We start from the raw sequence: 25384 nt of genomic DNA on the forward strand, positions 1-25384 counted from the left end.
GTGCTATGTTAATAATAATGCGGAGCAAAAGAAAGACAAACCTGCCTAGGGAAAAGAGAGGCAGCAGAGGTGTGCCCCTGCTGGCCGAAAACAGACAAGCGGCGGGGGAACAAGCCCCTGCCTAAACATAGCGTAGCGGCAGGGGCCAACCCCTGCCGACAGCCACCAAGTGGCAGGGGCTGAGCCCCTGCCAACGGCACACAGTGGCAGGGGCTGAGCCCCTGCCGACAGCAAAGGATGGCAGGGGGCCAGCCCCTGCCGGAAGCATAAGGATGGCAGGGGGCCAACCCCTGCCAGAAGCACATGGATGGCAGGGGGCCAGCCCCCTGCCGAAAGCACAGGTCGGCAGGGGCCAACCCCTGCCGTCAGCACGAAGTGGCAGGGGCTGAGCCCCCTGCCGACAACCCAGGTCGCAAGGGCCAGCCCTGCCGACAGCACCAGACGGCAGGGGGCCCAGCCCCTGCCGAAGGCACAGGTCGGCAGGGGCCAACCCCTGCCGACAGCACGAAGTGGCAGGGGCTGAGCCCCTGCCGACAATACAGGTCGGCAAGGGCCACCCCTGCCGACAGCACCAGACGGCAGGGGGCCCAGCCCCTGCCGAAGGCACAGGTCGGCAGGGGCCAACCCCTGCCGACAGCACGAAGTGGCAGGGGCTGAGCCCCTGCCGACAATACAGGTCGGCAAGGGCCACCCCTGCCGACAGCACCAGACGGCAGGGGGCCCAGCCCCTGCCGAAAACACAGGTCGGCAGGGGCCAACCCCTGCCGACAGCACGATGTGGCAGCAAAAAGGGGTGCCGCAGGGGCCACCGGTCCCCTGCCGGCACTCCGGCGATTCGCAGAGGGAGACGGGGATGACAGGGGCCGCGTAGGCCACCTGTCAGGGCCATGGCGACCCAGAGAGGCGGTGGGAGGCCGCGGCAGTGGCTGTGAGCCACCTGCCGGCCTCCCGGCGAGGTGACAGGGAGGGGGGTCGCAGGGGCCTCAGGTCCCCTGCCGGCGATCCCCATCGAGAGAAGGGGACGACAGGGGCTGCGTAAGCCACCTATCGGGGCCCCGATGGTACAGGGAGGCAGTGGGAGGCCTGCGGCAGCGGCTGCGAGCCTGCCGGCCTCCCGGCGAGGTGACAAGGAGGGGGGTGAGGAAGAAAAGAGGGAGGAGAAGAGAAGAACGGCGTACCTGGGGGGGGTGGTTCCCGGCGTCGGCGGCGGGCGCAGCAGGGAAGGAGACCGGCGCGGGGGAGGAAGCTCGAGAGGGCTGCGAGAGGGAGGCGAGACTCCCCTCGCCCTCCGACCTCTCTCTTAAAGGCGAAGGGGGCACCGGAAGGGGAAACCCTGGTGGGTTTCCCAAATCCTCCCGCAAGAGAAGGGGGAGAAGGGGGGTGGGTAGCGGCGCCCGAATGCTCGGGTTTTTCTTAAAACCCTAACATAAAAAGGGGCCCGGGTCGGGTCCGGACCCGACCCGGCCCGGGTCCAAACAGATTTTTTTTTTATGGGATTTTACATCCTACCCCTCTTAAAAGAATTTCGTCCGCGAAATATCTATTACCTTGAAGAATCAAAATACAGGTCAGGATATTTTTCCCTGATATCGTTCTCAGGTTCCCAAGTGCATTCGTCAATCCCATGATGTTGCCACCGAACCTTTACAAATGATATGGTCTTTGATCTAAGCACTTGGTCACGACGGTCGATGATCTCCACTGGTCTTTCTTCGAAAGTCAAGTCCCCTCTAATGTCCACATCATCATAATGAATGATATGCGATGGATCGTGAACATACTTCCTCAACATGGATACGTGAAAAACATTATGGATCTGAGCATACTGCGGAGGTAACGCCACGCGATAAGCTGCTTCTCCAATTCGCTCCAGGATTTCGAACGGTCCGACGTATGTAGGACTCAGTTTTCCCTTCTTCCCGAACCGAAATACGCTCTTCGTCGGAGAGACCTTAACAAAAACCATCTCACCAATATCGAAGGTAAGCTCTCGTCGGCGTCTATCTGCATAGCTCTTCTGCCGACTCTGAGCGGTACGGAGTCGTTCCCGAATCATCTGCACTTGTTGAGTATAGTGTTGCAAGACTATAGGTGCCTCCAATTTTCGCTCGCCAACCTCGTCCCAGTAAACAGGTGATCGACATGGCCTCCCATACAAAGCCTCGTATGGGGCCATCCCGATGCTCGCATGATAGCTGTTGTTATACGCGAACTCCGCCAAACTGATGTGGGAATCCCACTCTCCCTTCCAGTCCATCATACAGGCTCGAAGCATGTCTTCCAAGGTTTGAATCGTACGCTCCGACTGCCCGTCCGTCTGAGGGTGAAATGCAGTACTAAACTTTAATTTTGTGCCCAACGCCAACTGAAGTTGTCCCCAAAACCTTGAAGTGAATCTAGGATCACGATCGGAGATAATCGAGACTGGAACACCGTGCAATCTCACAATCTCTCTAACATAGAGATCAGCAAGACTATCTAACGATTGGTTGAGACGGATAGGTAGAAAGTGAGCCGTCTTGGTGAGTCTATCTACGATCACCCAAATCGCGTCATGCTTCCTCCGCGTCCTCGGAAGACCGACTATAAAGTCCATGGTAACATCTTCCCACTTCCATAGAGGGATCTCTATCTGCTGCATGACCCCACCGGGTCTCTGGTGCTCGATCTTGATTTGCTGACACGTTAAACACCTCGAGACATACTCAGCCACGTCTCGCTTCATACCGTTCCACCAATAACTGCGTTGCAGGTCCTTGAACATCTTCGTGCTACCCGGGTGAATTGTGTACCTAGACTTGTGGGCTTCCGCAAGAACTTCATCTCGAAGAACCGGGTCATCAGGAACCCAAAGGCGCTCCCTCAACCATATACTTCCATCCTCCTTCAGACGAAAAGGTGTATCTGCCAATATCGCTTGAGCCTTCAACTTCTCGTAGCGCGCATCAGTCTTCTGCCCATTGATGATCCTCGCAAGCAGCTCAGGTTGAGCACCAAGGTGAGATAAGTCGATTAAACCTTGAGTGACCGCGAAAGGTTCCCATGAGGCTAGGTCTTCGACCAACCTCCATCCAGCAAATAAAGCATTTATCGAGATTTCCGGTGCTTTGCGGCTGAGAGCGTCAGCCACAACGTTCGCCTTTCCTGGGTGGTAGGAGAGGGTGAAGTCGTAATCCTTGAGGAATTCAAGCCAACGCCGTTGTCTCATATTCAATTCCTTCTGTGAAAATAGGTACTTAAGGCTCTTATGATCGGTGAATGCTTCAAACTGCTCCCCATACAAGTAATGTCGCCATATCTTCAGTGCGAACACCACCGCAGCTAACTCTAAATCGTGAGTTGGGTAGTTCTTCTCGTGAATTTTAAGTTGTCGAGAAGCGTAAGCGATCACCTTCCCATTCTGCATCAGCACGGCCCCTAGGCCTGACCCAGAGGCATCGGTATAAATCACGAACCCGCCCTTACCAGAAGGTAAGGTCAAAATAGGAGCACTGGTAAGTCGTTCCTTCAACAACTGAAAACTCGCCTCGCACTTCTCGTCCCATAAGAATTTAGTCTCTTTCTTCAGTAACTTTGTCAGGGGTAACGCAATTTTAGAAAAATCCTGAATGAATCTTCTGTAGTAACCCGCTAGTCCAAGGAAACTCCTGATATCACGCGCGTTCTTTGGTTGCTGCCAACCAAGTACAGCCTCCACCTTTGCAGGGTCCACGGACACTCCTTCCTTAGAAATAACGTGTCCCAAAAACATGACTTCCCCGAGCCAGAATTCACATTTAGAGAACTTGGCATACAACTGTTCCTTTCGCAAGGTTTCTAACACAACGGTTAGGTGCTCTCGATGTTGCTCTCGACTTTCTGAGTACACCAAGATGTCGTCGATGAACACTATCACGAAGGTGTCCAAAAATGGCTTGAACACCCTATTCATCAAGTCCATGAAAGCTGCGGGGGCATTGGTCAGTCCGAACGGCATGACTGTGAACTCGTAATGTCCGTATCTCGTCCGAAAGGCCGTCTTAGGAATATCCTCATTCCTAATCCTGAGCTGATGATATCCAGACCTAAGATCGATTTTCGAGAAAACCTTAGCCTTCTGCAACTGATCGAACAAGTCTTCGATACGCGGCAATGGGTACTTGTTTTTAATTGTGGCCTGGTTGAGCATTCGATAGTCGATGCACAATCGCAAAGTCCCGTCCTTCTTCTTCACGAAGAGCACAGGAGCTCCCCAAGGAGAAACGCTGGGGCGAATGAATCCTTGATCCAACAACTCCTGCAACTGCTTCTTGAGCTCCTCAAGCTCAGCTGGCGCCATTCTGTAGGGTGCTTTGGAGATTGGTGTCGTACCTGGTAGCAATTCAATACTGAATTCTACCTCACGAGACGGTGGAAGTCCCGACAGCTCTTTAGGAAAAATGTCGGGGTAATCGCGAACAATATCAAGCTCACTGATGGGAATGAGCATTGGATCTGACTGGATAACACTAACCAAAAAGGCAGTGCATCCCTTCCGCAAGAAGTTCTGTGCCTTAAGTGCCGAGATCATCCGGCTTGCTCGAACAGGTCTGGGAATTCTGAATTCTACTCTCGATGAGCCTGGAGGTGATAAAACGATCTTGCCATCACGGCAAAAGATCTTGGCATGATACTTGTGCAACCAATCCATGCCTAGGATGACGTCAAATTCAGTCATCTCCAGCAGGATAGCACAAGCAGGCAAGTGCCGCTCTGCCACAACTACGTCCAATTCAGGTATGAAAGTGGTGCAAACCGTGTTCTTCCCAACGGGGTTATACACGTCTAATGCATTATCAAGCGTTTTTACCGTTATATGCAATTGTTTTACGAATTTTACTGAAACAAACGAATGTGTGGCACCACAATCAAAGAGTGCAAAAGCTGCTTGATCAGCAACAAGAATGGTACCTTGAACGAGATCCCCTTTGGTCAATTGATCGACCGTGGCTGCATAAACTCGACCCGGCTCTCTGCCACTGCTTGGTTGTGTTCGCTGTTGTTGCTGATGAGGTGGTCGAGGAGGCTGAGATACGTTGCCGGTTCGCTTGAGGTCATCTGCTGCTTTCTTCCGGCAGTCGCGTATGAAATGGCCCATCTTGCCACAGTATAGGCATCCGCCAGTGTCCCGCGGACAAGATTGTCCCACATGAGGCCTCTTGCACCTGGGGCAGTTATCACTCGACGGTTGCCTGGGTGGTGGAGGGCCCTGATGTCGCTGGCGTTTTGCTGGAGGCTGCCGACAATACAGGTCGGCAAGGGCCACCCCTGCCGACAGCACCAGACGACATGGGGCCCAGCCCCTGCCGAAAACACAGGTCGGCAGGGGCCAACCCCTGCCGACAGCACGATGTGGCAGCAAAAAGGGGTGCCGCAGGGGCCACCGGTCCCCTGCCGGCACTCCGGCGATTCGCAGAGGGAGACGGGGATGACAGGGGCCGCGTAGGCCACCTGTCGGGGCCATGGCGACCCAGAGAGGCGGTGGGAGGCCGCGGCAGTGGCTGTGAGCCACCTGCCGGCCTCCCGGCGAGGTGACAGGGAGGGGGGTCGCAGGGGCCTCAGGTCCCCTGCCGGCGATCCCCATCGAGAGAAGGGGACGACAGGGGCTGCGTAAGCCACCTATCGGAGCCCCGATGGTACAGGGAGGCAGTGGGAGGCCTGCGGCAGCGGCTGCGAGCCTGCCGGCCTCCCGGCGAGGTGACAAGGAGGGGGGTGAGGAAGAAAAGAGGGAGGAGAAGAGAAGAACGGCGTACCTGGGGGGGGGTGGTTCCCGGCGTCGGCGGCGGGCGCAGCAGGGAAGGAGACCGGCGCGGGGGAGGAAGCTCGAGAGGGCTGCGAGAGGGAGGCGAGACTCCCCTCGCCCTCCGACCTCTCTCTTAAAGGCGAAGGGGGCACCGGAAGGGGAAACCCCTGGTGGGTTTCCCAAATCCTCCCGCAAGAGAAGGGGGAGAAGGGGGGTGGGTAGCGGCGCCCGAATATAAAAAGGGGCCCCATGTCGGGTCCGGACCCGACCCGGCCCGGGTCCAAACAGATTTTTTTTTTTTATGGGATCTTCAACTTCTCGTAGCGCGCATCAGTCTTCTGCCCATTGATGATCCTCGCAAGCAGCTCAGGTTGAGCAACAAGGTGAGATAAGTCGATTAAACCTTGAGTGACCGCGAAAGGTTCCCATGAGGCTAGGTCTTCGACCAACCTCCATCCAGCAAATAAAGCATTTATCGAGATTTCCGGTGCTTTGCGGCTGAGAGCGTCAGCCACAACGTTCGCCTTTCCTGGGTGGTAGGAGAGGGTGAAGTCGTAATCCTTGAGGAATTCAAGCCAACGTCGTTGTCTCATGTTCAATTCTTTCTGCGAAAATAGGTATTTAAGGCTCTTATGATCGGTGAACGCCTTAAATTGCTCTCCATACAGGTAATGCCTCCATATCTTTAGTGCGAACACCACCGCAGCTAACTCTAAATCGTGAGTTGGGTAGTTCTTCTCGTGAATTTTAAGTTGTCGAGAAGCGTAAGCGATCACCTTCCCATTCTGCATCAGCACGGCCCCTAGGCCTGACCCAGAGGCATCAGTATAAATCACGAATCCGCCCTTACCAGAAGGTAAGGTCAAAATAGGAGCACTGGTAAGTCGCTCCTTCAACAACTGGAAACTCGCCTCGCACTTCTCGTCCCATAAGAATTTAGTCTCTTTCTTCAGTAACTTTGTCAGGGGTAACGCAATTTTAGAAAAATCCTGAATGAATCTTCTGTAGTAACCCGCTAGTCCAAGGAAACTCCTGATATCACGCGCGTTCTTTGGTTGCTGCCAACCAAGTACAGCCTCCACCTTTGCAGGGTCCACGGACACTCCTTCCTTAGAAATAACGTGTCCCAAAAACATGACTTCCTCGAGCCAGAATTCACATTTAGAGAACTTGGCATACAAACGTTCCTTTCGCAAGGTCTCCAACACAACTGTTAGGTGCTCTCGATGTTGCTCTCGACTTTCTGAGTACACCAAGATGTCGTCGATGAACACGATCACGAAGGTGTCCAAAAATGGCTTGAACACCCTATTCATCAAGTCCATGAAAGTTGCGGGGGCATTGGTCAGTCCGAACGGCATGACTGTGAACTCGTAATGTCCGTATCTCGTCCGAAAGGCCGTCTTAGGAATATCCTCATTCCTAATTCTGAGTTGATGGTATCCGGACCGAAGATCGATTTTCGAGAAAACCTTGGCCTTCTGCAACTGATCGAACAAGTCTTCGATACGCGGCAATGGGTACTTGTTTTTTATTGTGGCCTGGTTGAGCATTCGATAGTCGATGCACAATCGCAAAGTCCCGTCCTTCTTCTTCACGAAGAGCACAGGAGCTCCCCAAGGAGAAACGCTGGGGCGAATGAATCCTTGATCCAACAACTCCTGCAACTGCTTCTTCAGCTCCTCAAGCTCAGCTGGCGCCATTCTGTAGGGTGCTTTGGAGATTGGTGTCGTAACTGGTAGCAATTCAATACTGAATTCTACCTCACGAGACGGTGAAAGTCCCGACAGCTCTTTAGGAAAAACGTCGGGGTAATCGCGAACAATATCAAGCTCACTGATGGGAATGGGTATTGGATCTGACTGGATGACACTAACCAAAAAGGCAGTGCATCCCTTCCGCAAGAAGTTCTGTGCCTTAAGTGCCGAGATCTTCCGGCTTGCTCGAACAGGTCTGGGAATTCTGAATTCTACTCTCGAAGAGCCTGGAGGTGATAAAACGATCTTGCCATCACGGCAAAAGATCTTGGCATGATACTTGTGCAACCAATCCATGCCTAGGATGACGTCAAATTCAGTCATCTCCAGCAGGATAGCACAAGCAGGCAAGTGCCGCTCTGCCACAACTATGTCCAATTCAGGTATGAAAGTGGTGCAAACCGTGTTCTTCCCAACGGGGTTATACACGTCTAATGCATTATCAAGCGTTTTTACCGTTATATGCAATTGTTTTACGAATTTTTCTGAAACAAACGAATGTGTGGCACCACAATCAAAGAGTGCAAAAGCTGCTTGATCAGCAACAAGAATGGTACCTTGAACGAGATCCCCTTTGGTCAATTGATCGACCGTGGCTGCATAAACTCGACCCGGCTCTCTGCCACTGCTTGGTTGTGCTCGCTGTTGTTGCTGATGAGGTGGTCGAGGAGGCTGAGATACGTTGCCGGTTCGCTTGAGGTCATCTGCTGCTTTCTTCCGGCAGTCGCGTATGAAATGGCCCATCTTGCCACAGTACAGGCATCCGCCAGTGTCCCGCGGACAAGATTGTCCCACATGAGGCCTCTTGCACCTGGGGCAGTTATCACTCGACGGTTGCCTGGGTGGTGGAGGGCCCTGTTGTCGCTGGCGTTTTGCTGGAGGAAACTGTTTCTTCCCTGCTTCAGTCTTCTCTGGAAAAGGTGGTCGTTGCCCTGGGCCGCCGGAAAATGTCTTCTTCTGCTCACCACCTGACGCGGTTGACTTCTTGGCTTGCACACTTTTTGAACGCTCCCAATCTTCGTTCAGTAGGGTGGCTGCCGCTACTGCCGCAGAAAAAGTTGCGGGCATACTGGTGAGAACCCTATGCCTGAGTCCTTCCCTCAGTCCGCGAATAAACTTCCCGGCCCGCTCATGATCATCCTCGAATAGGTGAGGACAATAGCGCTCCAACCGTTGAAATTTGGCGATATATTCGTTCAAACTTAAGCTTCCTTGGCACAGCTCCAGAAATTCCACCTTCTTCTTTTCCCTCGCATGAGGAGGGAAATAGTTTCCGAGAAAAACCTTTCGGAAGGCCTCCCACGGAATCACCTCAGCACCCGAAAACTGCACCTCCCGCGTAGTGTCCCACCATTCGCGAGCGTCGTCCTTCAAACGAAAGGACCCGAACATTGTCTTCTTATCATCAGGAACGGACAACACTTGGAACACCCGTTCCACCTCTTTAACCCAACTCTCCGCCAAGTCAGGATCAACCTTGCCCGAGAAAGTAGGAGGGTCTAGCTTCAGAAAATTTTCATATGTGGCGGTTGGTGCATTCCCAGCAAGGGAACCCGGATCCTGATGGGGGCGACCTTGGTTACGAATCGCCTCAGCTAAGGAGTTGAGGGTATCCATCATGAATCCCCTCTGTTCACGCAACTCATCGGCCATGCTGTGGCTTGAGTTTCCCGCCATCCTTAAGAAGCAACCAAGATTAAAGTCAAAAATACTGAAGACGTACCAGTAGGCATAAGTATAGAAACAAAGGCAATAACATAAATCTTTATTCCGAGAGTCAAATATTTAGAATCCAGCTGTGCTGGTACATAAGCAAAAGTTATATTCCGCAGTTATAAATGAGTTCACAGACTCCAACAAAACTGGGTGCGTGCTACCTCCCCTTAGGGACGACTAGAATACTTCTTAAGATATTCCCTTCTATTGCCTGTGCGCCTGAATCTGCGCTTAGGGGTGAAGGGAAGTGGCTCATCGTAGGAGGGCTCCTGCCCGTAAAGAGGCGTCGCCGGAGTATATTCCGGTGAGCCAAGACTATAATCTGAAGAATCCGTCGCAGGTGTATATGTGGGTGATACACCGCCCACTGGGTCTGCCGGAGGTGGCGGTTGCTCGCCGGCAGTCGAAATTGCGATCTTGTCGTCATGCTCAGCCTTGTGGAAGCAAGCATCCATGGTGTGGCCTGTTTCTCCGCAGAAACCACACTCCTCTGCTAACTCAGGGGGAACAAAATCTCCCGATGACTCTTGTGGTGTCTGACGGTGCACCCGAATGTGTGAAGGCACGAAACCACCTTCTCGAGCATGCACTTCAGCCCATGCTGCTGCCAAGGGTATCTGGTAGGCGATCGGTAGTGAGAAGCCTTGCTCATCCGTAAAAATGGGTAGAGGAGGGCGGTTAGCCCAGTAACCAGCCCCGAACATCTCACGTCCGCCCCTCCCCCTTACGGAACGACCACGTACACTACGCGTGCTCCTACCGCGAATACCATTAGAACCAGTAACCGGATCCATATATCCAACGGTACTACGAATAAAACAAGAATATAATTTAGTCTAAACATGCTATGAAATATCAAAGACTTACTTACAGCGCGATGGGATGCTCAATAGTCAAGATTCACTTCTTTCTAACCTGGCTCTGATACCAAGTTGTAACGCCCCAAAATTTCGACTTGTGATTTCGAAAACCTTATCGAAAAACCTTTCAAAGATTTGAAGTTTAATATTTAAAAACAACAGCGGAAGACATTTAGAAAGGGACACAAGTCAACAATCCTGGGTACGTTAGCTGAAAAACCATCATTCACATGTACAACATCTTAAAGGAATTTAAGAAATAAGGCAATCGATTAAAATCTGCAGTTTATTACAAAATGGGTCTTTTATTCCAAAGTTCAATAAATCTAAGAAAAACTCCAAAAAGTCCCAGAGCCAAGCCGCCAGCAGAAAGAAAATGAATCTTGATCCACGTTGCACCACGCCATCGGCCGCCAGTGAAGTCCTACTCCTCACCTGCCCATGAAATGGGTCAGTTTCATAACAAACTAGTAGGTGCACGAACAGATAAGTAGAATGAAAATAAAACAGGACATTCATGAGATAAGCAATTATGATATTTAAGCAATTAAAGCAGTTGTAGTCTATTCTAGCAAATGTAATAAGTGCAAAGAGAAGCAGTGTAAGTCTCAGTCATCTATATCTATTCATGAATATATTATTTAAGTTCTGATATTAACTGGCCTGTGGGTACGCACAGACGCGAAACGTAGAAACAGCCGAGACCAATCCGGGGGTTTATTATGTCAGGTGTTTTCATTAACCCGGATGGCTGACTGAGTCCGCTCCTAAGGGGACGGTCAGTGACCAAGAGAGTAAATCCCCAAAGGCATTCGTGGCCCAAGGATGCATCCAACTTCTGCAGAAGTGCCTGGGAGTTACCACCTAGGATAATTTATGGTAATCCCAATTCCCCTAACTCCGATGACTGGGGAAAACCGAGTCTTTTGCTCGTGGGGTGGTTGTTAACAACCTGTCCATCGGAGTCTTTGTACCATCCATCCTCTCCCTTGATGAACCGTGAAGATCGGATGGGTACGACGGGGGTTTCTTAACCGTCGTCCCATCCTATATGCTCTGGTCCATTAGACCCACTCGAGCATCTTGCCTGTGAAGGCGAAAAGGTCACCATTTTATGTGATCTCAGCATTTTGCTAATAGCATTCATCGAGGTTGCCACAACCTCATCATCCCACCATCGTAACCCACATGGGACGTACTTGTCCAAAAGTACGATCGTACCTTCCTAGAGGTACAACTACGATGAAAGGGCAACATAATGGTATATGATTCTTTTGGTTCCTATATGACATGTTTTGCTTTTCTGAGCAATTGGCCTGTGGAGGCCGATATTACCATATCAAAATCAGTAAAGTATAGATTTCACCCTTCAATACCCTCCATGATCTTACATAAAATTCATACCGTACCTGCCTTAAGGTTTGGTTATAATGGCAATTGCAGTGGTTTTGAGTCTCTTCACAAAATCTATCTTAAGTATGCAGTTTCAAAGGGACAAGCATGCATAATAGACAATTATGAGTTAAGTAATTGTACACGTAAACAGGCATGCCAAGTAAACTACTTGATTTTTTTTTCTAGAATGAGTCTACCCAAAGAATTTACATTATGCAATTTCAAAAGAATCACACAGAGTAAAACATGGATCAACACATACTTCTTCAGATACGCAAATATGCAAAAATAATTATTCTATCTCAGAAATCTTATTTTATTTAGTTCATACACACTATTCGTGCGACTTTCCCCTACCTCGGGATGTCTTGCAGCTGCGTGCGTCTACGCGTGTAGATGATACGAGGCTCGGGCCGCGGAGCCAGAGCGAGGGTCCGATGCGAGGTCTGCAACAGTGCTATGTTAATAATAATGCGGAGCAAAAGAAGGACAATCCTGTCTAGGGAAAAGAGAGGCAGCAGAGGTGTGCCCCTGCTAGCCGAAAACAGACAAGCGGCGGGGGAACAAGCCCCTGCCTAAACATAGCGTAGCGGCAGGGGCCAACCCCTGCCGACAGCCACCAAGTGGCAGGGGCTGAGCCCCTGCCAACGGCACACAGTGGCAGGGGCTGAGCCCCTGCCGACAGCAAAGGATGGCAGGGGGCCAGCCCCTGCCGGAAGCATAAGGATGGCAGGGGGCCAACCCCTGCCAGAAGCACATGGATGGCAGGGGGCCAGCCCCCTGCCGAAAGCACAGGTCGGCAGGGGCCAACCCCTGCCGTCAGCACGAAGTGGCAGGGGCTGAGCCCCCTGCCGAAAACCCAGGTCGGCAAGGGCCAGCCCTGCCGACAGCACCAGACGGCAGGGGGCCCAGCCCCTGCCGAAGGCACAGGTCGGCAGGGGCCAACCCCTGCCGACAGCACGAAGTGGCAGGGGCTGAGCCCCTGCCGACAATACAGGTCGGCAAGGGCCACCCCTGCCGACAGCACCAGACGGCAGGGGGCCCAGCCCCTGCCGAAAACACAGGTCGGCAGGGGCCAACCCCTGCCAACAGCATGATGTGGCAGCAAAAAGGGGTGCCGCAGGGGCCACCGGTCCCCTGCCGGCACTCCGGCGATCCCCATCGAGAGAAGGGGACGACAGGGGCTGCGTAAGCCACCTATCGGGGCCCCGATGGTACAGGGAGGCAGTGGGAGGCCTGCGGCAGCGGCTGCGAGCCTGCCAGCCTCCCGGCGAGGTGACAAGGAGGGGGGTGAGGAAGAAAAGAGGGAGGAGAAGAGAAGAACGGCGTACCTGGGGGGGGGGGGGTGGATTTCGGCGTCGGCGGCGGGCGCAGCAGGGAAGGAGACCGGCGCAGGGGAGGAAGCTCGAGAGGGCTGCGAGAGGGAGGCGAGACTCCCCTCGCCCTCCGACCTCTCTCTTAAAGGCGAAGGGGGCACCGGAAGGGGAAACCCCTGGTGGGTTTCCCAAATCCTCCCGCAAGAGAAGGGGGAGAAGGGGAGGGGAGTTGCGGCGCCCGAACGCTCGGGTTTCTTAAAACCCTAAATAAAAAGGGGACCGGGTCGGGTCGGGTCCGGACCCGACCCGGCCCGGGTCCAAACAGATTTTTTTTTTTTTAATGGGATTTTACATAAACAATCAAACAAATTGTAACAAAATTTTCATATTAAAAGGAACCTCTCATCTCTCAGGAAAAGTAGAGAGAGATAGAGAGAGAAAATCTATGAGGTCGTGGACGTAGACTCATCCTGAGTCGAACCACGTAAAACTGAGCATTGCATGTGTAACGACCTCAACTCATCCCCGTTGAAAAGTGTATTTTTTTAAAAACAATTGCAGAAACCAAAACCCAAGGATCTCGGGGCCTCATAGACTTAACACATTCCAAACCACAAGAGATCTTACATTGAACTAACAATCAACTAACTAACTTTATTAATCAAAGTTTACGAATAAAAATAAATTAATGTCCAAAATCATAGAGCCACACTACCCCAAAAATAATATCAGAAGTAGTCACACAGTCTCGTAAGCTTTATATGGCAGACGTCCTCATCACTGGGTATCAGGTCCTATAAAAAACATAAATAGTACTTGATAATAATAAAAAATCCTTTTATGAATTCCTCTAAAAATCCAAATAGGCAAAAAGCAACGTAAATCAAACTCATGCAAGTTTTCAGAGAAAATAAACTACAACAATCTTACAATTTCATTAACCATTCATGCATTAACAACAATTATCATGCAACAAAAACATTTCACATAAAAAAATAGGTAAGGATGCATGAACTAATGCAGAACAGTAAATATGCATGATTCCAACATACATGCATGATTAAATTATTATCAAAGTTTTCTTTTGCATGCATGTTCCTATTAAATGCACAAAAGTTTAGTTTCACTTTTTATTAAAACTTGCGGATACTCAAAACGGGAACAACAAATTCTCGAAGTTCAAGACAGGTTTTCAGTTGTAGCTTAACACACAATTTATATTTTATTACTGGGTTCCACTTTTGTTCCTCGACCGATATCAAGAATTAACACTATCCATCGGAACATTAGAAATCAATATATAATGTCGAGACACCAAGGAAATCAACATCCACTGATGCCACTTTCTTGGTATACCAATAACAACAGTTGTGTTTACAACACTACCCCCATGCAAAGTGGCCAAAAACTCCCTAAAACAGTGGCCGAGAGGTGAACCACCATATCGGGTTCAGAGGCACAATTGCACACGGAATTTTAGTATCCTCACGGTTCCCCAAAACTGTCATCCAAGATTCCCACACTTTGGAAGGGACATCTAGGAATAACAATATTAATTATACTATTTTATCTTTTTTATCTTTTTATCAAAAGACAAATTCTTTACAAAAGCTTCGTTTTGTAAATCAACATGCAAAACACAACACGAGACCTTGGCCTGTTACAAAACTTAACAGTGCAATTAATTAAAAAATTCAATAAATCTAGAATGGATTTTGCAATACATAAAATAAGAGTTAGAGCAACACCTGCTCGTGGCCTATAGTGGTTCACATCGGACCACTGATACATCTCATGCAAAACCCACGGTGAACATGTAACCACATAATAATTTCACATGCCCACAAATGCACATTCATTTACACACAATACGAATTTACATGTAAAACAATTTATATATGCATATGAACACATGCTTGCAACATACATTTTTGTCTTCATGTTTCATCTCATACATAATATACAAGCACGCACATGATCATGTTAATGCAACATATGAATATTTATCCAACATAAAATTAAATTTCATGAGCATATGTAAACAACATTTTTGCCAATTTGGGCATGCTCGGGATAGCATGTTTCTCATGTATAAACATGCAGCCAAATAGTGTTGGACAACAGGAAATTTCTCTTCTTGAATACCAACCTGCGAGTCAAGTCATCGAGGTACATAGCAACAACTATGAACCCCAACTATTGACAGTCAGCTGGACTTAAAAAAAAAGCTAAACACAACTCATCAATGGCATCGGCTGGGCTTAGACAAAACAATCACAGCCCTAGCCGATGATCATACGCAGTCTTAATTATTTTAAGAAATGATTGGCTAACAACCCTAAATTTCTACACATAATAATAATGTATGAGATGACTCATTACCACACTAAAACAGATATATTTCTGCACAAACTGTACATGTATGTGATGACACTTTATGTAGCATAAGCAGTAAAACAGACATGTACTCGGTGACACTTTATAAGACATGAACAACACATAAACATGTACTGCAGTCATATGAACAGTTAAATGAAAAGTCAAATGAACATGTACTGCAGTCATGTGAACCTTCAAATGCACAGTCATATGAACAGTTAAATGAACATATACCGTAGTCATATGAATCGTCTAATAAGCAGTCAAATGAAAAATCAAATGAACATGAAATGCAGTCATATATAAACATATATTTTGGTAACACTTTACAAAGCATGAACAATCACATAAAAATATGTATTTCGGTAACTCTCTATAAAGCATGAACAATCATATATAAACATGTATTTTGGTGACACTTTATAAAGCATGTACAATTATATAAATATGTATTTTGGTGACACTTTATAAAGCATGTACAATCACATAAATATGTATTTCGGTAACACTTTATAAAGCATGTATAGTCACATAAAAACATGTAATTCAGTGACTCTTTATAAAGCGTGTACAATCACATGAATATATATATATATATATATATATTTGATGACACTTTTATAAAGCATGAACACTCATGTGTAATCGTGTATTATATATATATATATATATATATATATATATATATATATATATATATATATATATATATATATATATATATATATATATATATCAATGGCAGCTTTACACTTAATTCAAATCAATAAAAATATCTACGGATCTGGACCAGATTTGCACGTAGGTAGATATCACAGATCTGTCTAGATTTGTCCATGCGCAAAAGCAGACAGGTATGTACTTAAGAACATATACATAATATCCTTTTTGCCCCTTTTTTTATGCATATACTGGAAAAAAATCGTTACACATCAAATATGTACATAAAAACCGAAACCGCTACATGTTCGATGCATAGGGAAAAATTGTCCTTCATATATGCAAATCGGCACTTATATATATATATACTCATATAAAAATTCAGGTTTCTTCCCTTCCTTCCACCAAAAACTTCACATAAATTCGACTTAGGCCGTTTTCCCCATTCAAATCGTTAGAGGAACCTGTACTTTGTTGAGAAACGAAAAAGAACCGGAGATACATCAAATGATCGGAGAGGAAGAGGGTCCCTTCCTCCTTCTCTTTTCCCTTTCTTTCTCCTCCCCCACAACTCTCTCTCTCTTTTCCTCTTTCTTTCTTTCTCTCATTTTTTTTTTAGTTTTTATAGAGGATGGGATCCTCTAGAGGGTGACACCCCTCTAGGTTTCCCATTTGAGCTGGGAGAGAGAGAGTCCTCCCTCACATGGGATTTTATCTCCAACTTCTTTCCTATTCTTCTCAAAAAGTTGTTGACTTTTCTTGCTTTCTTTTTTTTTCTTTACTTACCTTTTTGTTCTTTTAACAAATTGGGCTCTTCCAGAGGGTGACACCCTCATTTGGAAACCCTACTTATTTGGTAACTACCATATCTAAAATAAATTTCGGAATTAAATAATTATTCATATTTATTTATTTATTTATTTATTTATCAATTAATAAATGTCCAGAAGTTCCAGAGGATATCTTACCCCTTTATGAGTCTTTTTAACTTTAACTTTCCTTAAATTAAACCATTATATTGAATTTAAAGCTTTAATTTTGTTGAACCTTGATTTTGGATCCGGATCTGGATCCAAAATCCAAATCCATATGGATCTTGAACTAAACCAGATCCTAATTAATATGGGCCTTGGACTGGGTCTAGATCCATACTAATTTGGATCATATGGATCTGATTCGATCCGATTTAATCCTGACTCAGTATTATCGAGGCGGGCCTTTTTTGAAAAAAGCGATTTTCGGACCAACCGTAGCTCGAATTTAAAAAAGTAAAATATCATTGTTTTCAGAATTTTAAGGCACATCTAATGATATATTTCCTGAATTTTTGCCTGAATTTAAAGGTCAAAAATAAAAGTTTTTATCATATCTTGTTTGACTCGTTTATGTAACGCCCCAAAAATCCAGGACTTGTAACTTTTTAGAATAGTTTAGGAAGCTTTGAAATCATACAATAATCAGAGTTTAAATAATACTTCAGCGGAAAATGATATTTTTAAAACCACAAGTCAATGGACCTTGAGCGCATTACAGCGTAAACTTTCCTTTTGTCAAATCCCGCATAACCATTGAAATCAAATGGTTTAGAAACAGAGTTTCAATAATTGAGAATTCGTTTGTTGAAACAAAAAAGAAGCTTACTAAAACAGTTTTATTAATTCACGGTTTAATAAAAGATAAATTTTGAAACACACTTTATACCAAATTCACCAACATGTCCTCAGGAGCGAAACGTCAGGGAAAGAGCTCTATCTTGACCTCATCACGCCATCGTGCCATCGCAGACTGTATTACCTATCCAAAACCTGCCCATAAAATGGGTCAGTTTCACTAAAAACTGGTAGGTGCACAGACATGACAATATTGAACATAATTAAGCAGAATAATTTAATATGTCAAGTAGACAGACAATTATATAGCAATTTAATTTCAACAGATTCACAGAGCAACTATCATGAACACAATGTTAAAATTATTACAAGCATTTTACTGGCACAAGTAGGCTAACTATTACAAGCAAAGCACTGCACAAGAAAGTTAACTAGCAAAATACAATGCTTCATCAACCACACACACAATTCCATAAGTATTGAACCTGTTGTACCCTATAACTTTCATACGTGCATAACTGAACACATTGTGTGATCGGATTTAAATTATGTTTCGATATTAACTGGCCAAGCGGGTACGCACAAGGCACGACTCTAGAAACAGCCTAGACTGATCCGGGGGTTTATTATGCTATGTATTTTATGATAACCCGGATAGCTGACTGAGTCTGCACCTAAGGGGACGGTCGGTGACCAAGAGAGAAATCTCCAAAGCAGCATAAACAATGGATGCATCCCAAACATGGAGAGCTACCACCTAGGATAATTATGGTAGTCCCATTCCCCTAAATCCGATGACTGGGGAAGCCGAGTCTTTTGCTCGTAACTGCCATTAATGGCCTGTCCATCGAAGTTTTGTACCTTTCTGTCCTCTCTCCTGACAGGAGTCAGCGATTCGAATGAGTACATCAGGGGTAGTTAACTGAAGACTCATTCTACATACTCTGGTCTTTCGACCCACTCGAGTATTTTGCCGGTGAAGGCGAAAACATCACTTATTTAGGTGATCACAACATTTTGTTATTTGCGCTCATCGAGGTTGGCACAACCTACTCATCCAATCATCGCAACGTAAGAAGACGTACTTGTCAAAAAGTACGATCGTACATGTCATAAGTACGACTACGATGAAAGGGATATGGTTCCACAAAAGAAACCCCAACAGATGTTATCTGCAAAAGAATTAATACAACACAACCTGACAAGATAAATCTTGAATTCACTTCAAGAACATTTTTCATATTTCATGATGCAAGGTCATCTCGGATCTCTCGTCCGATCAACAAAGTACTTAACATGTTGTGCATGTCTAAAAGTACGCTATACTGAACCAGGGAGGTCTGTGGGCTTCTCAAAAGGAATACCCAACACACAACTTCATAACAACTCAAAGAATATAGGAGTGCTCATTTGGCACGATTCATCCTTAAAAGCCATAATGCCACATTAAGTCATTCACACAAGACACAACACTATCAATCTTACATCCAAAATTTATCTTAGTATCGACATGTTACACTAGATTGATACATAAAGAATGGGTCCTTCAACAGAACCCCACTCATTCATATGCTCATGCCCCTGATCAGGGTTATTCAAAATGAGCCGCAACTTGAGTCAAGGTTATAAAACATTTCTCCCAAGTGTGTGGACTTGGGAGGGGCCAAATGTGACTTCGCAATCCTGCAAGACTTAATCATACTTTGCAAAAGTTGTGCATTTTGAAGAGCCCTGGGTTTGCAGAAGGAAATCCTCTTTAAAAGAACTATAGTGCACAAGTGCAACTTCTAGTGTTTTGAAAACAGGTGATAACAGGATAGGCACAAGACTACATTTATGTAAGTACATATTTACCATGAGTGTGAGCATATGCAGGCTATAACATGTCAACAAACAACTCTCGACTTGCGATGCCGTACATCGAGGGAAAAGCACATAAGTAATACATGAGGTACCAAAACCATACATTGACCACTTAGACAGGCAAACACATAAGGTCATAAGTAATACACGAGACACAAGGTCGTACCTCACTCAAATGAAACGTGCAGGCAAAAATGGATGCAATCAAACAAGGGCATATGTATTTCAAGAAATACGAAACCACACCTCAAATTCATAAACACTCCGCAAAATAATAATCGAATAATGAAATTGTACATCCACCCATAGAAAGGTACAGGCAAGTATACATGCAAGCAATTTAGGGCATAAGTATTGCAAAAAGTGCGAAACCACCTTCAACACGTAAGCAAATACACAAATTAATACTCGAAGAGTAAAACCGTACCTCGACTCATAAACATGGAGACAAGAACAATAAGTCACGCAACAGCAGTATAAATCTAAGTACAACTAGCATAGACATTTTAATTATTTCAACTTAATTAGATCTTATTGCCCCTTATGCGACTTTACCCTACCTTGGGATGTCGTGCAGCTGCGTACGCCTACGCGAGAGGATAATACGAGGGTTGAGCTGTGGAGCACGATCGGGACCTGTTGCGTAAATAGGCAAGAGTGTTAAATATTCAATTATGTTAATATAATTAATGGTGCAACGGGGCAAGGGTAGAATTAGGCAATGGCGGCACCGACGACAACGGAGCGACAGTGAATGAGCCACTGTAAAAAACAGCAAGGCGGCAGGGGGTCAGCCCCTGCAGACAGCACTGAAGTGGCAGGGGTCGCACCCTTGCCGACAGCAGCGAAGTGGCAGGGGCTAGCCACTGCCGACAACAACGAATCGGCAGGGGGCTAGCCCCTACCGACCATACTAAAGCGGCAGGGGTCGCACCCCTGCCGACAGCAACGAATCGGCAGGGGTCGCTCCCCTGCCGACCACACTGAAACGGCAGGGGGTCGCACCCCTGCCGACGACAGCGAATCGGCAGGGGGCTAGCCCCTGCCGACAACACTGAAACGGCAGGGGGTCGCACCCCTGCCGACAGCAACGAATCGGCAGGGGTCGCTCCCCTGCCGACCACACTGAAACGGCAGGGGGTCGCACCCCTGCCGACGACTGCGAATCGGCAGGGGGCTAGCCCCTGCTGACAGAAATGAATCGGCAGGGGTCGCTCCCCTGCCGACCACACTGAAACGGCAGGGGGTCGCACCCCTGCCGACGACTGCGAATCGGCAGGGGGCTAGCCCCTGCCGACAGCCACGAATCGGCAGGGGTCGCTCCCCTGCCGACAACACAGAGATGGCAGGGGGTCGCACCCCTGCCGACGACAGCGAATCGGCAGGGGCCGAGCCCCTGCCGTCCGGCGAAAGGACAATGGCAGGGGAACAAACCCCTGCCGAAGAGAGAGAGAGAGAGATCGGGGCGAAGGGGTGTCGCAGGGGCCCTTGGCCCCCTGCCGGCACTCCGGCGAACCCCCAAAAGAGGGAAGGGGACGACAGGGGCCCTGTAGGCCCCCTGTCGGGTCTCCAAAGGCAAGGAGGAAGGTGGGAGGGCGCGGCAGGGGCCGTGCGCCGCCTGTCGGCATCCCGACGAGGTGTCAGAGAGGGAGATGGGAGGGGGAGAAGAGGGAGGAGGAGACTGAGATAGAGGGCGTACCTGGGAGGCGAGGTGGCTGGCGATCGACGGCGTGCGCAGGGAAGGAGGAGACGCACAGGGGGGCCGAAGGGCTGTGTGCCTTCCCCCGCCCCCTACAGTGCTTTTAAAAGCCTCAGGGAGGCGACGAATGGGGAAACCCCGATGGGTTTCCCTAATCTTCCGAAAACGAAGGTGGAAGGGGGGCGGCGCTCGGGAAGAGGATTTAAAATCCTCTTCCTGAGTCGGGTTATTAAAACCCTATCGCAGGCGGGCCCGGGTCGGGTCCGGACCCGGCCCGGCCCGGGTCCGATAAAATAAAATTTTTTTTTTTTAAAGACGTGGGTTTTACAGTTTAGGTCTTGTTAATGAGACTTGGGTCGAACCCAGATTCAATTGACACCACCTAATATAGAGTATTTTACCGATGTTACAATATTTAGCCAAATTTTTCTAAATCCTAGCATTTAATATAGTATAAAAACACACAATATTACATCCCTTGTAATAACCCAAAATTTTATGCATTTTGGGTTCGAGATCCGTTACCCGGATCCAAAAGATTATAATTAAAGAGATATGGATGAGTTGGGTTTGGACCCACGTTGGACACAAATAGATCCAACCTGTGGATCCACCATCCACTTCAGACCCGGATCCACGTTTCTTGTGGATCCAGCATCCGAGAATCGACCCGGATCCACGTTAGAGTGGATCCGGTACAACGGCACCGCGGGTCGCAGGACCCGTACCCAGACCCGATTCGCTAGTTATAAACACTGTATATAGGAATTGTGCCTGGCACGATTCTTGTGAAAATTAAAACAAGAAAGAAGAAGGGGAGGGTTACTGCAAGTTTCTTGCTGGGGTTCAGTTCGATAAATGGTAGGAGAGGACCTCGCCTAACCGACCTCTCTCGCCTTTCTCTCGGCTTTTTCCTTCCACCTCGCTGGAGCATTCTCGCTGGCAACGATCTTGCACTTGCCTGCAGAAGCACTGGCGTCGGAGGAAGCCGACCACCTGCAACTGCTATTGCCGGCGATCTCCTTCTCACAACGAGGAACTGACGCCGGAAAACCTCCTCTCGCTGCAGCAACCTCCTTCCGTCATTGGAAAAAGGTAGGATCCTGTGCTTTTTCTGTAGGTATCGAATGACATTGGTTTGTGAATGAGTCTGTCACGGAAAAAGGAACCGAGTGTTTGACTCGATTCTTGGCTGTCGGAGAACCTCAAATCTGAGTTGAGGGTTTCGGTAGCTACAAGATCCGAGCCGTAAGAATCATGAAAGTATTTCTTGATTTGTGGGGTTTAGGTTTGCATACTATGTTGGATATCTGAGAAACCCCGAATCCATCTGCTAATTTGGGGATTTCTGGTGTTATGGAAAGAAACCCCAATCGATCTTACAAATTGGGGATTTCTGGGGTTGTGGAAAGAAACCACAACCGATCTTGTTAAGTTTGGGGATTTTTGGAGGACCTGCAACTGTATTCAATTAATGAGTGTTGGTATTTTCTCGAACTTCCAAATGAGAGCATTTTGATTTTTCTCTTAGGGGCAGATGTTCAGAAATCTTGGAATCAAAGGTACCTGTCTGATTGCCCTGTGTTGGGGTTACTGTTGAATACTTGATGTTAGCAGATTCGTGTTTGATTTATGCTGAGAAACGCAGTATGCCTATATGAAATCATGTTCTCGAATTTTTTATATCTGCTTCCTTTAACAGTACATTAGCATGTTTACTTAAATTCTGGATTTAACCCTATGTATGTTTCATTTAGCCAATCCTACTATGTTAAGTAAATCTCTGTTAGCCAAATGGGTCTGCTGTTAGCCTATTGTGCATCGGCATCATGTATGTTCATTTTAACATCTGTTAGTAGATCTTTTGTGTATGTTTCATTTAGTAGTACATAGCATGTTTATGTAACCTCTTGTTAGCCTAATCTGGGTGTGACTCATTTAGTAAAACTTACCATGTTTTAGGTGAATTTTTGTTAGCTGAATGGGTCTATTCATTTTGAAAATTTTAAACTGGCTTATGTTAGCAAGTTGAGTCTGGTCCATTATGGACAATATGGCCGTGAAGTTTGCACACCCCACTAAGTAGATGACCAGGGGAAAACTCCTAAATGAGGATACATATCTGACTTGGGAGCTTTAAATATGGCAAATGCCACAAACATAAAAACAATGGAAACTTATGGTTTGTATGATGGTCTGTGGACAGTTTAAATACTTGAGTAATATGATAATTTCGTGGATTGTATCAAATCTGTTTTCCTGTTAGTTGGTTGACGGTGATTAGATGTGATTATACGATATCTAGAGTTTTGTCATTAAATTGGATTTCTATATTATTAGGTTGACTGATATCCAAGATAACTATGTCATTTTACTGCCTATATCAAATCTGTTTCAATGTTGGTTTAACAAATGATATCAAATCTGAACACATGTAATCATGTATAATCTTATACAAGTTGTATGCATGATATTGTGAAAAATCAATATCAGTTTAATAAGCTTCTTCCTCATAAATTCTTACACTGCTTTTTGTCAGACAATTTGTGATGTGAGTTGGCCATATACAACACGTTATATGTGTTTGAGGAATGAGAAGGTTATGTTAGTTTCAAATATATGAAGGTGCACTTAGTGACATATAGAAATGTGCGTTGCCAAAAAGGGGCAATATGAATGGATTACCCGATGCGGGTACTTAGACTATTAGCTTATGCTATGGCAATCAAATGATGAAAACTTAAGTGTAAATATTGGGTGCTTGATTGGTTTAAAAGCACTACAACATTTTAAGTGGGTTTATGAAATGAATACTATAAATGATTGAGACTGTTTTATGAACATTGGTAAAATTACTAAGGTTGTGATCAACTGCTAAGGTAGTAAGAGAGAGTGGGGAAATGCCCTGAACTTCAGAACAATAACTAAACAATGAAACAAGTTTCTGAGGCTTACCTTGGAGAGGGTAGGTGGTACAAAACTTCGAGGACTTGTGTTGTGTTTCGAGCGTGAAGCGGCTCGTTGGTCCCCGTTCTCGGAGTTAGGGACCAGGACTACCTATGTGTCCTAGGTGGTAGTTCCATATCTTTTGCAGAAGTTAGAGATGCATCTTGTCTTGAGTTGATCCCTTGGGAGATTCTCTCGGCTATTGGTCGCTCCCTTGGGGTTTCAGTCTCAGTTAGAATGTTCGGGTTAATAAAATACTCTTGAATAATATACCCCCGAACGTTTTCTTCTGAGATGATCACCTGTGCCTGTGTGTACCCGCGGGGTAAGATAATTTAAACATAATTTTAGAGCAGTTAGGTATCACAGTGAGTGAAAATACCGGAGGTATGCGTTTATGTTCTTTAACATGCTTTATATTCTGAGCTTATGACGATATAAAATTGTGAAATGTGTAGATATGCGGTAGTTGAACAACTATATAAGAGTTGTACAGGGTAATGCTATGATTGTTGCAATACACATCTCACTTGCTGATTAATGTTACACTCAATTATTATTATGACTGTTGCATACCATACTTATTTTGCTTATTAATGTTGCACACTATACTTACTTGCTCAGTTATGATTGTTGTATAACTGTTTACATATTCATGTATATGAATGTTAGCTTAGTTTGCATAAACTGCTTACTTGTTTAGACATATGTTGAGATTCACCTTTGATACCCACATCACATGCTAGATTCATGACATACCTATATTAAGAGTTACAATTTTCCTACTTAGACGTGGTAGTCTAATTCCTATAATTTTTACCATTTTCAGGTAAACGAGTAGACTTACGAGCGGTTGCGGGATGAGGCATTGGATCGCGATTGTTGATTTACTGTTCTAGTGATTCCTTGGGTTTATGGTAAGTTAAATGTTCATATCATAAGGAAATAAAATACATGTGTTGAGTTTTCTATCCAAAGTAATGTTCCGAAATGCTTAACCCTATGTTGGTTATTTTTTCCGCTGTTATTAAAAAAAAAATCCACATAAATCTGGTTTAAAATTTCGGGGCCTTACATCCCTACCTGCTTAAAAGAATTTCATCTACAAAATTAGAACGTACCGAATAGATGTGGGTAGTGTTCATGCATATCAGACTCGGGCTCCCAGGTGCACTCGTCCAGTTCGTGTTGCTGTCAATGCACCTTCACGAATGGGATTGTCCTACTACGTAGTGTTCGCTCCTAGTGATCCACAATCTCCACCGACCCCTCCTCTATCGTCAAGTTAGACTGTACCTCGATCACCTCGTAGTGAATCACGTGTGAGGGGTTAAGCATATACTTCCTCAACATCGAGATGTGGAAAACGTCATGAATCTAAAAAAATTGAGGAAGCGCCACCCGGTACGCTAACTCACCAAC

General features: G+C 46.5%; 1 protein-coding gene across 1 annotated transcript in view; it reads right to left on the bottom strand.

Annotated features, from left to right (window-relative positions):
* Positions 1-1455: 1455 nt before the first annotated feature.
* Positions 1456-25384, bottom strand: part of LOC149844927 (uncharacterized) — a 69990-nt gene continuing 46061 nt past the window's right edge. The window contains exons 2-3 of the mRNA XM_089986538.1: positions 6390-10529; positions 1456-4902 (exon numbers count right to left, since the gene is read on the bottom strand). Of these exons, the coding sequence (XP_089842664.1) occupies positions 1544-4902; positions 6390-9195 (6165 nt within the window). The 5' untranslated portion in view covers positions 9196-10529 and the 3' untranslated portion in view covers positions 1456-1543. The remainder of the gene's footprint in view (positions 4903-6389; positions 10530-25384) is intronic.

The sequence above is a fragment of the Nuphar pumila genome, chromosome 2 (genome assembly GCF_984573655.1).
Source record: "Nuphar pumila chromosome 2, dmNupPumi1.hap1.1, whole genome shotgun sequence".
Classification (NCBI taxonomy): Eukaryota; Viridiplantae; Streptophyta; class Magnoliopsida; order Nymphaeales; family Nymphaeaceae; genus Nuphar; species Nuphar pumila.